This window comes from Aotus nancymaae, unplaced genomic scaffold (genome assembly GCF_030222135.1).
Source record: "Aotus nancymaae isolate 86718 unplaced genomic scaffold, 86718_ANA_hifiasm-v0.15.2.pri h1tg000014l, whole genome shotgun sequence".
In the NCBI taxonomy this organism is placed as follows: Eukaryota; Metazoa; Chordata; class Mammalia; order Primates; family Aotidae; genus Aotus; species Aotus nancymaae.
This window is the reverse complement of record NW_026988425.1, coordinates 7,614,556-7,631,681: the sequence shown is the minus strand read 5'-3', so window position 1 is coordinate 7,631,681 and position 17,126 is coordinate 7,614,556. Positions and strand designations below refer to the sequence as shown.

At 45.9% G+C, this 17,126-nt stretch overlaps 2 protein-coding genes across 2 annotated transcripts in view; one reads left to right on the top strand and one right to left on the bottom strand.

Annotated features, from left to right (window-relative positions):
- CFAP90 (cilia and flagella associated protein 90) overlaps positions 1–4,791 on the top strand; it is a 30,701-nt gene extending 25,910 nt beyond the window's left edge. Inside the window, exon 4 of the mRNA XM_012475270.2 lies at positions 3,118–4,791. Coding sequence (XP_012330693.2) covers positions 3,118–3,297 — 180 coding nt within the window. The 3' untranslated portion in view covers positions 3,298–4,791. The remainder of the gene's footprint in view (positions 1–3,117) is intronic.
- A 2,804-nt stretch (positions 4,792–7,595) lies between these two features.
- Positions 7,596–17,126, bottom strand: part of ADCY2 (adenylate cyclase 2) — a 436,690-nt gene continuing 427,159 nt past the window's right edge. Inside the window, exons 24-25 of the mRNA XM_021675367.2 lie at positions 14,108–14,232; positions 7,596–8,414 (exon numbers count right to left, since the gene is read on the bottom strand). Coding sequence (XP_021531042.1) covers positions 8,262–8,414; positions 14,108–14,232 — 278 coding nt within the window. The 3' untranslated portion in view covers positions 7,596–8,261. The remainder of the gene's footprint in view (positions 8,415–14,107; positions 14,233–17,126) is intronic.

Below are 17,126 nucleotides of genomic sequence, written 5' to 3'. Positions count from 1 at the left end.
TCTGCTGGTGCCATTTTTCCAACAGTGTGTGCTCCCTTCCTATCTCCATGTTAGCATTTTTTAACAATAAAGTATTTACAAATTAAGATCTGTACATTTTTCAGACATAATGCTATTGCACACTTAATACACTATGGTGTAGTGTAAGTATAACTTATATATGCACTGAAAACCCCCCAAAATTTTATGACTCACTTTATAGTGATATTTACTTTATTGCCATGGTTTGGAACCAAACCTGCAATATCTCCGAGGTATGCTTGTACGTGTGTGTGTGTGTGTGTGTGTGTGTGGTGGAGGGTGCATGTACAGTCATGCATCACTTAACGACAGGGATTCATTCTGAGAAATTCATTGCTAGGCGATTTTGTCATTGAGTGAACATCAGAGTGCCTAACACAAATTTAGATAACATAGCTTACTCCACACCTAGGCCATATGGTACAGCTTATTGATCCTAGGCTACCAATCTGTACAGCATGTTACTGTATAAAATATTGTAGATTATTATAATATAATGGTAAGTATCGGTGTATCTAAACATAAAAAGGTACAGTAAAAATATGGCATAAAAGATAAAAAATGATACATTCGTGTGGGCACTTACCATGAACGGAGCTTGCAGGACAGGAAGCTGCTGTGGGTGAGTCAGGGAGTGAGTGGTGAGTGAATGTGAAGGCCCAGGGCATTACTGTGACTACCGCAGCCTTTATAAACACTGTACACTTTGGCTGCAGTAAATTCATTAAAAAATTTTTTATTTAATAATAAATTAACTTTAGCTTACTGTAACTTTTTAACCTTATAAACTTTTTAATTTTAAAAACTTGACTTTTGTAGTAACACTTAGCTTAAAACACAAACACATTGTACAGCTGGACAAAAATATTTTCTTTATCTCTTTATAAGTTTTCTCTTTTTATTTTTTTTTAAGCTTTTAAAGTTTTTGGTTAAAAACTAAGACACAAACACACACCTTAGCCTAGGCCTACGCAGGGTCAGGATCGTCAGTATCACTGCTTTCCACCTCCACACCTTGTCCCACTGGAAGGTCTTCAAATGCAATGCCACACAGCACGATGGAGCCGTCATCTCCTGTGCTAACAACGTCTTCTCTGGAATACCTCCTAAAGAACCTGCCTGAAGCTTTTCTACGGTTAACTTTCAAATATAAGTTGAAGGAGTACAGTCTTAAAATAGCAATAAAAAGTGTCATAAATACATAAACCTATGTATAATAAATACATAGTCATTTATTATCATTGTCAAGTACTATGAGCTGTACATAATTGTATGTGCTGTATTTTATATGACTGGCAGCACAGTAGGTTTGTTTTCGCCAGCATCACCACAAACACCTGAGTAATGTGTCGTGCTATGACATGACAACAGTTATGACATCATTAGGTGACAGGAACTTTCCAGTTCTATTAGGTTTTGCCATTTTAATGGCAAAAACAGCAATTATGTTTGCACCAACCTAATATTATAACCTTATTGGGACTACCATCATATATGCTATCCGTCATTGAGTAAAATGTCATATGGCACATGACTGTATGTGTATATGTGTATGCGTGTATATAGGCATACATGTATGTACATGGATGGATGGATGTGTGTATATGTATATACAGATATGTATATTTTTATATATTGTACATGGTTTGTGTGTATGCATATGTGTGTCTGTGCGTGTACATGTGTACATGTGTATATGAATGTGTGTATGTGTGCATGTGTGTATATGTGTTCGTGTGTCTGTGCCTGTTTGTGAATGTGTGTAAGTGTGTGTATAGGTGCATGCATATGTGTATACGTGGATGTGTATATGTGTGTATATACATGTGCATACATGTATATATCATGCACATATGTGTACATTGTGTTGTGTATATGCATGTACATTTATGTGTACATGCATTGTGTTATGTGTGCACATACGCATATATATTTAATGTTGTGCTCAGCTGCTTTATTTAATTTTCTTTATGCAACTCTCTCTATTTGTGCCAAGAAGCTAAGGCTAAGCTACTATTATAGCTCTCTCTGTTCAGTCATGTCATTGTGTATTTTTCTTGTAATATTATTTGGTTCTTTAGAATTTAACAATTTAAGGACAGCAAAGCTAAGATGTTCTCTTCAACAGATAAAACAAGTCTCTGCTTAATCGCTGAGTCCTGGCTTTCATAATTTTTCTGGAAAATTTGATTTTGCAGGGCTGAAGTCGCACACACGAGAACATTTCTTCCGAGTTTAGTTACCAAGCCACCATCACCAGCACATGTAGTGTGTTCTAAGTTGACAGCAAAGTTAGTGTTTTCCTCAGGAGAAAAATATGGCACATAGTTTTTTAGAAAAAATCCCCATCCTCTCAAAGCTGTCATTCCTGCAGGGAGAGAGATAAAGTAAAGGCACAGAAATCATGGGTCAGGTGTGGTGGCTCATGACTGTAATCCTTGCACTTTGGGAGGCCGAGGCGGGTGGATCACCTGAGGTCACGAGTTCAAGACCAGCCTGGCTAATGTGGTGAAACCCCATCTTTACTAAAAGTACAAAAATTAGCCAGGCATGGTGGTGCACTCTTGTAATCTCAGCTACTAGAGAAGCTGAGGCAGGAGAATTGTTTGAACCTGGGAGGCGGAGGTTGCAGTGAGCTGAGATTGTGTTACTGCTTTCCAGTCTAGGCCACAAGAACAAGACTCCATCTAGAAAAAAAAAAAAGAAATCATGAGCAAATTCTAGGTAGTGATGAGTGGTGGTATATAGGAAGAAGAAGCCCTGTGAGGATGTGAGGAGATGCGGAAAGTGAAAGGGATGAGCAGGGAGCTGGGAAGAGGCGGGGCCAGGGAGGACCTAGACATCTGAGCCAGGATCTGGGTGGTGGGAAGGGACCAGCAGCAGCAGGAGAGGGAAATGACCAGAAAGAGCACAAGGACAGACAGGTAGAGCAAATGGTCTGGGACAGTTGAAGGAGGCCCCTGGCTTCAGCATGGAGGCCTCCTCTTGGTCCACGGTGGCAGAAAAAGCTCCCAGGACCGAGGCTGATGGACGTGCGGGTGAGCTGTGCTGGTGAATGCAGTGGTGCTGACTATGTGCTTTGACAACTTTCACCAGGAACAGGAGAGGCCGGTTGGTGTGCTGACGTCTTCTGTCTATGGGAAGCGCATCAATCAGCCCATTGAACCCCTAAACCGGGACTTTGGCCGCACCAACCACGTGCAGGCTGACTTCTACAGGAAGAATGACATCCCCAGCCTCAGGGCACCTGGCTTTGGGCACATTGCTCCAGCCTGAAGCATTCCTGTGGCCCACAGGGCATGTCATGATACCTCGTGGGCTGGCAAAGTTGTACATTGAGAAGGTGGCATCTGGAGCCTTCTTTCCTCTTCTCATGACACCTGGGAGCTTGGCTATGCCTGTGTTACATCTCTACTGTGGGCACATGAACACATTAGCAGCCTCCCTCAGGCTGCTGTGGTCAGGAGCCTGAGCAAATACCTGTAGCACATGTGAAGAGTCTCTAGTAGGATGATTTTCAGCTGGAATTATTTTTGATCAAATGATACTGGAGACTGATTCATTGTGAGCACGTGAATAAAATGAAAACTTTGTTCCCCTTAGTGATGGTCGGGTTGGTTTTTGTTCACTGACTGTCTATGTTTGTCAGGATTCTTTGGGGAGGCAGTCACAGGAGTGAGGTGCAGTTACGTTTGCCAAGAGTTATGGGAACTCCTGCTGCCTCATAACACAGACAACCCTGACATGTTCCCTCCTCCAAGAGGAGATGTAATGACAATTGTCTGTCGGCACAAACTCTAGAAACTACATTTTTGTTGTTCCAGAGGTCTGAACCACAAATAACAGAATTTTTTGCACCTGGGACTGGGAGCTCTAGTAAGGATGGGTGGCCCTGTTATCCTGGTGGCCAGCAGTGCTCACTGTCACCGCTCAGGGAGAGGGGGTCAGTCATGGGAAGAGACTTTGGTGTTCAACGAACTCGGGTAAAATTCTGGCTGCTGCGTTTTCTAGATTTGTGTCCTAGGGCAAGTCATGCCATCTATTTGAGCAGACAAGTCCTCATCTTCAAAGTGGAATTTCCAAACCTAGAAGACTTCATTTGGGAGGCAGTGAGCTGCTAGACTGCAGGCAGAACACGAGCGCAATGTGCGTGCCCCGCCCAGGGTCCCATCATCACAGCAGTGACTTGACTTTAAACAGTCTTCTTTTTGGATGCAGTTGCTTTTAACCTAACTTGAAAATACTTACTTTGGAGATAATTTGAAACTTACCCAAGTATGAAGGTATCAGCTACGTTTTTAATGAATGGATCCCTTGGAAGAACTCATCTCCCATCTACCATGATTAAATTTCCCACAGTTTAGCAGTGAATGGGCAGGTGGTCTAATTAAGTTCAATGCTGATTCCTCCATCACTGGTTTTATCGTTTTGAATCTGCCAAGAGGATTCTCTAAAAATAAATGACACTGAATTGCCAGCGATTTCAAGGCTGAGTGACTCCTAAATATTTATTTTTCTGAAAACAGTTTTTCAGTGTAAGTGTCTTTTATTTATTTCAAACAAATGACAGTCGTTTATTTCGAATGCCTTTGGGTGCATTATACCACATTTATAATAACATAATAGAAAATATATAAAGTTTGGGTTATAGAAATATTTATAAATTATTCATTATTCAGACTTGATTTCAACAAGACAAGGCATCTGTAAGTGACTGCAATAAATTAATGTCAAACTAACTTATTGCCATTTACTTTAAGTCAGACCTTACTCCCTTCACCTTCTACCTACTGACTTTCAATAGGCAGGGCTGTTATTGGCCAAGATTTGAAAAGATCTCACACTTGTTAAGCAGTAAGAGAAAATTAAGTGTATTTATCTTGGTATCCCAATGTTTATCATTTAAAGCCAATGAATGAATGCTTGTTAAAGTCATTGTACGTAAGATAATATATTCTTATAGTATGATTTGTTTTGTTTATAAAATAATTTTCATCACTGGGCAATTAGATTTTTCTTTTCTGACAAAGTCTCGCTCTGTCACCCAGGCTGGAGTGCAGTGGTGTAATGAAGGCTCACCGCATTCTGGACTTCCTGGGCTCAAGTGATCCGACCACCTCAGCCTCCCATGTAGCTGGGACTACAGGCACATGCCACCATCCCCAGCTAATATTCTTATTTTTTTGTAGAGATGTGGTCTTGCTATGTTGCCCGGGCCAGTCTCAGACTCTTGGGCTTAAGTGATTCTCTCTCTTTGGCCACACAAAATATTGGGGTTACAGGCATGAGGCACTGCACCTGGCCTGATGATGTTTCCTGGTCATTCATGTATCCGAGCAAAGGAAAGATGAATGGTTCTGCCTTTAGGAGCAGATTGAATTGGGAAGGAAGAATAACATCATGGATTGATGATAAAACTTAGACATTTCTAAACAGATACATAAAACACTGGGGTTTTCGGCAACTGGACTAGAGGCAATTTTCATGAGAGGCTTCCTGTAAGACTTAAAAGGTTAAGCAGAGCATTAGGGAGAGGTTTTTTCTTGAAACCAATGGCACTGGAACCTGGGCTGATGAGCGGTGCCCTTCAGGTTTTCTTCCTGGCATTTTTGCTCACAGGGATGCTTTTAGCTGCTCAGAGCTTTAAGGAGCTTTGACCAGGATTAATGCTCTTTCAGATTCAGGGAACAGGCAGTTTTCCACTCTAGCCTGGCCTCAACTGCTAACCATCTGTGGAACTCTGCACACACGTGCCTGAACTACTCTGTCCCTGTTTCCTCATTTGCAAAAACACTGGGGAGGGAAGGGGGGCGTGCTCAAGCTTGATCGGGGATCAGCATCCCCTGGGGAACCTGTTCACTAGACAGTGATTGTGCTGGGCCCCCACCCCAGGGATTTCAGATTCAGGGTCCTCCTTCAGGACCCTGAATTCCCAGGTTGGGACCTGGGAATCTGCATTTCTGACAAGTTTCCAAGTGATGCTAAGGCTGCTGCTATGGGACCGCACCTAGAAGGGCCCACATGGAGCTTCCCACAGTGGATTCTGACAGTGACTCTGATTGCTTTTAAAAGCCTATTGTTTGGTAGGACTGGTGACATGGCTTTGGGAGAGCACAATTCTCCTTTTGAGTTCTTTTCAGCACAAACCCAAGTTCAGTGCATCCCGTGGGGGAGTGGGAGGGACTCTGTTTATGAGAACTTGGTGGATCACTCAGCTGGGGGTGTTCACTCAGGATAGATGAGCTAAGGTGACCTGAGGATGAGTGTAGTTAGGATGGTAAGGGAGGAAGAACCTACGAGGCACGGCTGCTGCTCATCTTATACATCCTACATCAGTTTGAGCTCACGGAAACGCAATGGCATCCTAGTCCAGATTTCGGTTAGAGGGAACAGAAATGCCTTTGGAATAGTTCTCTTGCTTCAATCACTGTTATTGGAGATTTGGGTATATTAAGGCCAATGCCGAGTTGTGATTACAGGATCAAAAAATTCTCGATTGAAGCAGAATACTGAATAAGTCATGCTTTACTCACACTTTGGTGATGAGGGATGGTTATCAGCTTCTATAAGTGCCTTTTACTGGGAATGAGTCACAGTCCCGGCACAGCAGCTGCGCCGTGCTGTGAATGCCACAGGGCACCTGCCCGCCTCGCTCACAGTCATTGCCTCGTTTAATCACTACCGATCCCATGAGTTGCCAATTAGGAAAGTACTCCTAAGAGGGGCTAAGAGATGTGTTCAAAGTCACACAGCTCGTAAAAAATCAGAGCCAGGAGTCAAACCAGGGACTCGTGCTTCAAGTTCGAGTTCCCACGAATAACAGGCTTCCTATGAGATCATCTGGGTGCTCTGCCTCTTACAGATGCCTGCCATGAGCTATAAAAAGAAAACAAGTTTGACCAACTAGGCTATAATTGCAGTTTTGCTTTTAAACATTAGATTACACACGATTGCTCTACTTTTCACTATTTGGCAAAGTATGATTTCTTTATGTTAAAAGTACCAAACAACTGGTGTTGGATTTACAAGAACAAATTCTTCAAGGTCTTCTGTCTTTAAAAATGCGTAAACGTTGGCTGTGTGTCTTCTTTCGCCTTCTCAGACGTAACAGGCAGTTCGTGGGACTTAGTACTTCCAGCAGTTAGTTCACGCTGTTATGAGACTGATTTGCATAGCTGGTTCCAAATTATTCTTCTGCAGTCTATGTCTGTTAGCTCTAGCAAAACATTCTTCCTGTAGACAGGAGCGTAGTGGACGGAGGGGGCACTGTTGCTCCCAGAGAATCTTTTTACTGTTAAAGTATTTTTCCCTGAAAATGTTCTCCAGAGATGCCCAAATTAAAATCAGACCACTAGGTACATTGAGCATGCTTGCCTACTTTCCAGGGAGCTGAGTAACCAAATTATCTGCGTCACACACTGTGTCCTAATCTGAATTACATCTCAGTATTGGCTTCTGGAGAGCTCTTTCTGAATCAACTGTGTCAAAAGGGAGAATGGATGGAAAACAAACTTGAATTCTGGAGCAAACCACAGGAGAAAGAAGACAGGAAAATAAGATACAGGCACTGTAAATCAAAGTACGTAAAACTTTTAATGAATTAACTTTACAAAAGACAAATGGCATCAAAACATCAGACAAGTCTGGTACAAAACTGGTCCTAGGCTGTGAGGACTAACTCTGGTGATGGATGGTGACGTGCTGCTGGCATGAGGCACATGGAGCAGAGGGACGAGAGCCGTGGGTCCCAACGGGGGCCCTTGGACACCACTGGCAATGAGATGACGGGTAAGCACAGACTCCATGTTGGGGACAGAATCAACTTATTCACGAATACTGTGTGTTTGAGTATCAGACGAGCGGATGTGGTTGGCGAGCTACCGTATTTTCCAGAAAAGAACATGCACCAGAAGATAATATACACCCCCTAGTTTTATTGCCTTAAGAATGTGTGTGTGTGTTTCACCTCTCTCCTCTTTGTTAGTTCTCTGGATGCTTTTCTTCTATTACGCACGCTCCTTTTCCCTTTTGCTTAGGAGCAAGCACAGTGCAAGTGGCAGAACGATCTGGGCACACGTCAGACACCAAACGGTATGCCACTGGGTCACGGGAACGAGTCTGCAGAGGCTCCATAGGATAGACAGAGCACGCACATCAAAAACAAGGGACAGAAGTTGCAGTCAGAAAGTGTGTGGTACCTTCCTGGAAATACAGTCTTCTTGCCAAAATGAAGTGACTCTTCAGGATGCCACGTTGCTCTGGGAAAGGGACCTTGACATTTCCGTGTTTACAAAGTACGTCTTCAGGTCCCCCTTTCCTTTCACATTGATTATTCCTCGACAGGTGCACGTGTATCCGAGGGTCTGCAGGACGAGGCTTGTTTCCTCGGTGACCTAGAAGGCACAGGAACACAGGAAAACGGGCTTAGTACCGACAGTGATACAACCCATCTGCCTCAAGGATGAAGAGTCAAAAAAAAAGCACCATGCTCTTTGACCCAGAAATTCCACTCCTGATATGTTAGCAGAAAAGAGAGACAGAGTAATTCACAAGAAGAAAATTCCAATATTGTAAAGGACAATATTGTTTAATTCAGCGCTGTGATAGTGAAAACCTGGAAACAACCTAAAATTCAAGTAACTCCAGTAAACTATGGTGCTACCATGACTGCTATCACGGCTGAGACAATATTGAACCATTTTGCCCAGAAAAGGAATTGAGCCTGGGACCTCCAAGCTATGATTTCAACCACATGATGTTACGTATTCACATGGAAGAGACCTGGAAAAAAGACTACATCAAACTAGGTTGGAGTGGTGGGATTCTGGATGATGTTTATAAATTGTCATGAATATCCTTTCATGAAATCATCAATATTAATAATAGATTTCGGTGTCCATGGGAGAAACATCCTGAGAAACAGCACCATCAACCCCCGCAAGTGGCCACATCTGACAGGTTTGATGCGTGTGAGCACTGGCATCCACACGAGCGTGACGCTCTCAGTCGAGTGTCAAAGGTCTCCTCACTTCACTGCAGTGACACAGGGGCCGAGGTGGGCAGCCCTCTTGCATGCTGCCGACTTGACAGGACTACCGATTTTCTGCCATTGCACCAACAGGCGAGGGCCCGGCTGCCGAGCCCTGTCCCGGCCCTGCAGGTCGGATGGCAGTGAACTCGCTGGCTGGGACGCTTCCTTCTTAGTGGAGATGCGCTTTCCCGTGCTGAGCCTCGCGCGCTCTCAGCCTCCCGCCGTCTGGTACTCAGCCTCGCGCACGCTCAGCTTCCACGTGTGCTGCGCCTTCCTTGGGACACCACGTCTGGGACTGCGGCCCATGCCTGCCCAGGCTTGGTCTGCCTGAGGGTGGGAGGAGCTGCAAGAGCAGAGAACCAGTGAGGCACACAGGCGTGGTGTGAGGGCAAGGCCTCCGCTTCTGAGGCCGGGGCAGACCCCTCTATGGGCTACCTGGTCCTCCACCCAGACTCCTCTAGAAGGTGTCTGAGTTTGGCCAGACAGAAAGCCCTGGTACTGCTGCTTCGGAACCATGAGAAAAAAGGACAAAGGAGTGACCTCCTCCCACTTCGTCTGAGAAGGCCACCTGGCACAGCTGCAGCAAGGGCACCTGTGAGACCCTGGCCACCAGGTACTTGAGTGACAGACCTGTGCCAGGTGGGTATGGCAAGGCTGGGCAGCTTGCAAGCACACAGCGGCGTTTTTGTGGCACACAGCAGTGTTTTTGTGACACACAGCAGTGTTATTGTGGCACACAGCAGTGTTTTTGTGGCACACAGCAGCATTGTTGTGGCACACAGCAGCGTTTTTGTGACACACAGCAGCATTTTTGTGACGCACAGCAGCGTTGCGACACACAGTAGTGTTTTTGTGACACACAGCAGTGTTTTTGTGACACACAGCAGTGTTGTTACAGCATACAGCAGTGTTATGTCACAATTTTGGTTGTGGTGTGGCCCAGGGTTGGTGCAAAGGTGGGGCCCTGTCAACAGCAAAGCTCCAGCCTCCTTGGGCCTGGAGACAGAGAGGGGCCTCAAGGGAAGCCCAGAACCAGGGCAAAGTCCATGCACAGATCTCAAGGGTGGGCTGTGGGAGAGGGTGGGAAGAATCATCCACCTTTCTGCAATGAGATGCGAAGGACAGCCCCAAGCACAAGGCCCACGTGTAGGTCCTCGGGACCCTGATGAGCAGGGCAGAAAGGAAAATGAGGCACAGGTGCCAGATGCCATGTCCTGCTGCTCTAGTCCAGCCCGAGTTCCAGGAGGAGGGCAGTAGCCCAGGGAGTATTTCGTGTACTGGATAAGAACTGAAAGAAGATGGAGAAAACCTACAAACTCAGGTTTGGAAATTCTGCAGGCATTGGACGAGTGACCTTCCACACAGAGAACAAGCCAATCTTTTTGCGTTTTGGGGGTTAACTGTTGAGGTATTTACTGGTGCTAACATCACTGGCATTTTTAAACTACCCACTGGTGTTCATAATGCCAAGCCACCCGCCGATCAGCACCGCGGGATTAACAGGAATGGGAGGAAGAAGCCGTCCATCTCGACGCACACCAGTTACTACGCCTCCAGGCCTAGGAGGAGCCCGCAGGCTTGCTGAGTGGGCTTGCTCCGCTGTTCTTGGGGTTTCCACGCTAGAAAGCATGCTGGGAGTTAAATGCTCTTTAATAAAAAGAACCTGTTCCTCAGGCCTAGGAGAAGCTGATTAATGGTCTGGGCATCAGTTTTTATTTTCCTGGCATCTCACTACTATTTTTTTTTGCATATAAATGGAAAAGAGAGCTTACAGGAGTGAGGAAGCCAGCCACGCCACACCCTTGGGATAGAAAAACCCACCTAAATGCAGCCCTTCCAGCTCTTGTGCTAAGGAAGCAAACACAGGTCTACAAATTTGGCTCACTACTGACAGACAGAAACCTGTCTTCCTTCCCTCCGGAGATCAGAGGCCATGGAGCCGGGGCAGGTGGCTGACCTGCCCTGACTCACATGGGGCTTTATGAAGCCCAATATCCTCTTCAAGATACACATGAGCTCAAACTCATTTCAAACACTGATCTGTAGGAGATTTATGATCTCTAGGAGGGAGCACTCTCCCTGACTTGCCTCACGGAAATTGTTTTTGATACTTATCCCAAGTGTTTGAAAGCTGCTTGGGGAGTAGAAAGCATATTAACCACTGCCATAAGTCTTCGGAATAATCCAGGTGTGTGCTGGGGATATGGGCTGGTCAGCAGGTGGGAAAGTGAATTTTTGGAAGGGGCAGGCCTCTCTTCCCTGCCAAGAAAAGAATCTGGGTTGTCCAGGATTGCTTGAGCATCCCTGGGCATTGGGAGTGGCTAGTGATGTTTATGCAGAAAGTCCTGGAAGCCTTGGTACCATCAGGAAATGATTAGACTAGGCTCCAAAATGCCCCACAAGTCTTGTTCTGGCTGGGCAACTGAGCACTCTCCATAGATGACGACCACAGCTCCAGCCCCAGGGAGAAGAGCCTCATCTGCACCCTAACAGTGAGGGGGAGGTGGCTGGAGCAGGTGCTGAAAACTCACTCCAAGTTGGATCTCGTGAGCAGATCCTTAGCAACGGCCAGTTTGGGTGGAATATTTCCTCCCCACCTCCCATTAGTTTTCTCTTTCATCTCTGCCTTCTCTCTGTTGGGTTTTACTTACTTTGCCACAAGTGTTGACTCATAATCTGAGTAAAAAAAGGCAGACACTTAGAAGTAACGTTCCCTCTATTCCACACAAAAATTAAAGCTTTCCTTTAGAAAGACCACAGGAACAAATGAGGTGGGGTAAATATGAAAGGCAGGTAAGTCGAGGTTTAATAAAAAACCCATTCTGACAACAATGGAGGGGACAGTCTTTTACAGAGAAAGGACTGTGTCAGTCTGTGCAGTCAATTTTAGGAGGCAAAGCTATTCGCACACCTTGGCTAAGCTGAGACGCACACTACAGGGATTCATCAAAAGCCTCAAAGAGGACCACCATGATAAACCTATTGTGAGTCTGGTGACTTTATATACGTTTGCCATGTAGCAGGAATTCCTCTTCCAGAATGTAACATGACGGGAGTGAAATGTGAATCCACTGCTTCCCGAGAGTGAGGCAAATAGAGTGTTCAGCACAGACACACACACACGCATGTACACACACGTGCACACGTGTTTCTTACTGGCAGATCCCAGCCCTTGTCTCTGGGTGTCTGCACTGTGCCCGCTCAGGTGCACCTGCAAGTAAGGACCATAAAACCTTGGTATCTCCAGGCTCTTCACTGAAACACCGTCTGTGTTACTGGATGTGTGTGCCTCTGAGGGGGACACATATTACACTGGCGTGTCATGTGTCACTATGATGACTGGCTTCAGCATAGCTTCTTAGTGTAACAATGGCAGAACTGAAGGAACTTCTAGTATTAACCAAAACATGTTAAGTGGATTTGAGTGTGAGTCGAATGATGACGATTAAAAAGATAATCTCTAACCACAGTTTAAGCAAAATTTCCAAACCATGGTACAAAATGGCTTTTGCTGTAAATAAATTTAAAGTTACATCTAAACCTTGTGAACATGTTTACCATTCTACTTATATTATCCAAGAGTATGAAATAATTGTAGATTAAAAATATAATGACATGCGCCGCTATCTTGTTATTCTTCTCTTCGCTGAGTTCCTCTTCGTTCTTCGGAATACTGGAAGGAACCGTAGCTTCCTGTTTCCGCTCCTGCACCCTTCCTTCTTCACTTTTCTCCATGAATGTTGTAGATGTTGCTACTCAGCTGTGAGCTCACACACTGTTCCAGTCTCCCTCCTTCACCGGGAGAACCTCAGACCACCTTTATTTTCACTGCCTCCCTCACTCCGTTCTTCCTGCGAGCACTGCCTGTGTTCAGGACAGTCCTTGAACGCAGCCTTGGACTCCCTTCCCGTTCTGCTCCATCAGCTCACATCACGTCTGAAAGGTGGTCTTCACACACTGTCTCCAGTTCCACACTGTCCTTCCTCGCACAGCCTGTCGTCTGAAAGTCCAGTTCTCCAGCGCCTTCCCCAGCCACACAGGAAAGCTGAAGCCCTGTAGCTCAGTCACGCTTGCAGTGACACCACTATGTCTTCTGGGGATAATGGTCACCTCCAAGAGAACATTAGCTGTACAAGGGCAGAGTTGAATCTGACTGGCTCACGCTCTGGCCGCAGCACCTAATCAGCACACGGGAGGAGCACGGGACGCGGGTGCTGCATGAATGGAAGAGCAGACTCGACGGAGTGGCCGTCTTCATAGCCTGCCTTCTTCCTCTTTCCCGCTCTTCCTTGATTCTGTCACTGCCAACCTGGGCTGAACCACTGCTCTTTCGTAGCTTGGGGATAGTTTCAGCATAGTTCTAATAACACATTTTTTTTCTATTATCTTTCCAGTTATTTCAAAATGCTTTTAAAAGTATGATATTATTAGTGCTACTGTAATATAGTTACTTTAACCATGATTATAATTGATTTAATGAGCAACAGGAATAGTAACACAGAATAATTTCAGTTTTCTCCAACCACTGCCTTTCATTTTTCAGACCTTCCTTTCTCCCCGTTGGGCGGAGTCCAGAGCCGCCTTTCAGATCGACTTTCTATTTCATGTCCGGCTTCTCCCCGGCCTCCCACTTCCCCTCCTCCCAATTCAGCTTGCACGAAGAAGGCTGGGGACTATGTCTGGTTTTGGTTGCCTGATCCCTCTAGCTTGCAAAGTCCTTTTCAAGGCCCTGGCACCAGGAGAAGTGATAGAGGTGGAAGAGGTGCCACTCCCGTGCTGAATGCTCAGGGCTGCTATGTCATCATGCTGGTCACTGCTAGATCATCTGTTTTCACAAGTGCAATAGCTTTTATACTGTTAGAATTTTGTTGTTGTTGTTAACAGTTAATGCAGAAATGTTTCCCCAGATGTTAGTAAATTGTTCCCCAAAAGATTTAAGTAAATTTCAAGGTTTACTTTTTTCCTTTGTGTTAATATGTCAGTATATACTTATGTATGGTTCCCGAGAGAACAGACATGGCTGATGGAGGCAGTGCAGACCACTCACTGCATTACCTGTATTTTGTCCAGGACTCCAGTGCTGTCCATCCTACTGGCCACATTGACGGTGTTGCCCCAGATATCATATTGCGGCTTCTGAGCTCCAATTACACCAGCTATTACCGGTCCATGGTTAATACCTGTGCCACATCAGAGTTGAGTTAGCAAGATTCATCTTATAGCCACTGTCTTTTTTTTTGAGATAGGGTCTTATTCTGTCACCAAGTCTGGAGTGCAGTGGCACAATCTTAGCTGACAGCAACCTCCACCTCCCAGGCTCAAGAGATCCTCCCACCTCAGCCTCCCAAGTAGCTGAGGCTACAGGCACACACCACCACACCTGGCTAATTTTTTTGTATTTTTGGTAGAGACAGAGTTTTGCCATGTTGCCCAGGCTGGTCTCAAACTCCTGAGCTCAGGAGATTCACCTGTCTTGGCCTCCCAAAGTGCTGGGATTACAGGCATGAGCCATCAGGCCCGGCCATGGTATTGTCTAAACAGGAGGGTTTAATAGGACCATTCCTGAATTGTCATTATTAAACAAACGTGAGCCCAACTTGTGGAATTCCAAAGCAAAGAAAAATAATTCCTCTTATTTTATCTCCTCAAACATGTTAAAATATTTGTCCTCTCCAGACCTTGATTCATATTTATATGATCATTCATCATTATTGCATAAAATAAAGTGGGTATGACTTAAAAAACTAAACATGGCTAGGTGTAGTGGCTCACACCTGTAATCCCAGCACTTTGGGAGACCAAGGCAGGTGAATCTCTTGAGGTCAGGAGTTCAAGACCAGCCTGGGCAACACAGTGAGACCCCCATCTCTATCAAAAATACAAAAAAAAAATTAGCCAGGTGTGGTGGCACATGGCTGTAGTGCCAGCTACTCAGGAGGCTGAGGCAGGAGGATCCCATGAGCCTGGGAGGTGGAGGTTGCAGTGAGCTGAGATAGCACCACTTCACTCCAGCCTGGGCAATAGTGGGAGACCCTGTTTCAACAACCACCACCACCACAACAACAAAAACACCCCAAAACTAAACATAATACAGTGGTTTTTCTGTGTTGCTATATACTTTTACACAAGAGACGATTACGATTTCCCAAGAGTTTTAAAGTAAATGTTGATTTTGAAATAAACATAGTTTTATTTTAAATGGATGCACTGCATGGAGGTATGCCACTGGTAATCCTGCCACTGTTGGACTTTAGGGTTCACCCTGATTCTGCACTGAAAGAACAACCACAGGGACCCCCCTAGCCACACCAGCACAGTAATTTCCGGCAGCCACACCTGCATGGTGACTTCCCGCAGCCACGCCGGCACGGTAATTTCCCACAGCCACGCCGGCACGGTAATTTCCCACAGCCACGCCAGCACAGTAATTTCCCGCAGCCACGCCGGCACGGTGCCTTCCCGCAGCCACGCCAGCATGGTGCCTTCCTGCAGCCACACCAGCACGGTACTTGCAGCCCCACCAGCACAGAGGAAATGCCAGGGCAGTCAGCGGGAGGGCAACTGAGCTCCCCAGCGGGAAAGAAAAGGACACACAGCCAGTCTCCTGGGCAGCCTTAGACAGTCTGTCAGTTTTTGCTGCTTGAAGCTGGGCTTGACTGCTCAGCATTCATCAGAGTGAGGAATGGCAATCCCCGGTGACACAAGCCTGCTCACATATGGTATTCTCTAAGGAAACTTAACCACCAGGTTGCTGGAGCCATGCTTAGAGCCTGCTTGAAGCCAGCTCTCTTCAGCCCAGCTGGCCCAGTTCTTGCCAAGGCATGAGTGGTTTCCTGGATCCCTGGGCTATCTAGGCATTACGTGTTCCTTCCCCAGGTGAGCAGGCATCCTGGGCCACTGCTAACTACAGAGGTGATAGACATCATGCTGACCTTCCCCTTTTAATAAGTGCAATTATAAAACCACGGTGATTCCATGTCTACATCTGGGGTCAGTGTGAGCTCTGACCCTGTGTGGAAGGTGGATATGGCTTCTGCTCAGGAGCTGAAGCTTCAAAAGATTAACCAGCTTCTCTAATCAAGGAGAAGCCTGAGCTCTTCCCTAACTCCAATTTAACAGGCAGGATGGTTCCTTGTCCCATGAACTCCAAATGCGCAGACCTAAGGATGTTCTGGGAGTTGGGGGAAGGAGGACCACAGAAACAGAAATAGGGATACTGACATTGATTGATTCTTCCCCGTACATTTTCTCCTGGGTCCAGGACCCCCACCTTCCTGCATTAGTTGAACTGTAGATTGATGAGGGTGTTTCTGAAGATCTAATTTCTGACTGCTGAACTGCTTAGTCTGCTATAGCTGATTGTAGATCTTAGGCAAAGCTTCCCCTTTGCAATGGAAAGTGAAGTCAGGAAACAGCCCCAATACTATTCCAAACAGTACCCTTGCAGGTACAAAAGAGGTGAGAAATAAATTCTCCTTTGGTTTTGTGGTGTTCTCAGGAAAACACACTTCTGGTTTAGACATCTCAAATAATCTATTCCAGCTCTGGCACAGGTTAGAGCACCCAGGGGTCAGCTGCCGGACACTGGCCCCGCGGTTCCAGCCCTGCATCTGTCAGCTCAACTTTTCTTCCAGCCACTGCTGATCCCTGCTTGGTCAGCAGCTCTGGGGTGGGGAAGAGCCTGGACTGATAATTGCTGGCAACGGGGCCATCTCTAGTTAGTGCAGAGTGGGCTCGATTTGTGGTTCCAATTGATTCTACAGCTTGATAGGCAGAAAAGGATGTTAGGAGTGAATTCACCTCATTATAGTCCCACGCTTTTGTTGGCAATATTATTCTTCCGCATGACTATCCCTGAACTGCCTCTGGAGGTAGTGGTGCATGGAGGTCGAGCAGGGAAGCCCCCTCCTGGGAGAGACTGAGGATCTGGGGAAAAGGAGACCCAAAGGCAAAGGGAAATGTTGAGTTCAGGCTTCCTTAGAAATCTAACAGGGCTGACATATGGGGTTGAGGGTATAGGCCTTATCAGTTATTGGATAGTCAGGGTAAAGTAGGCATTTAACTTGAAGGAGGC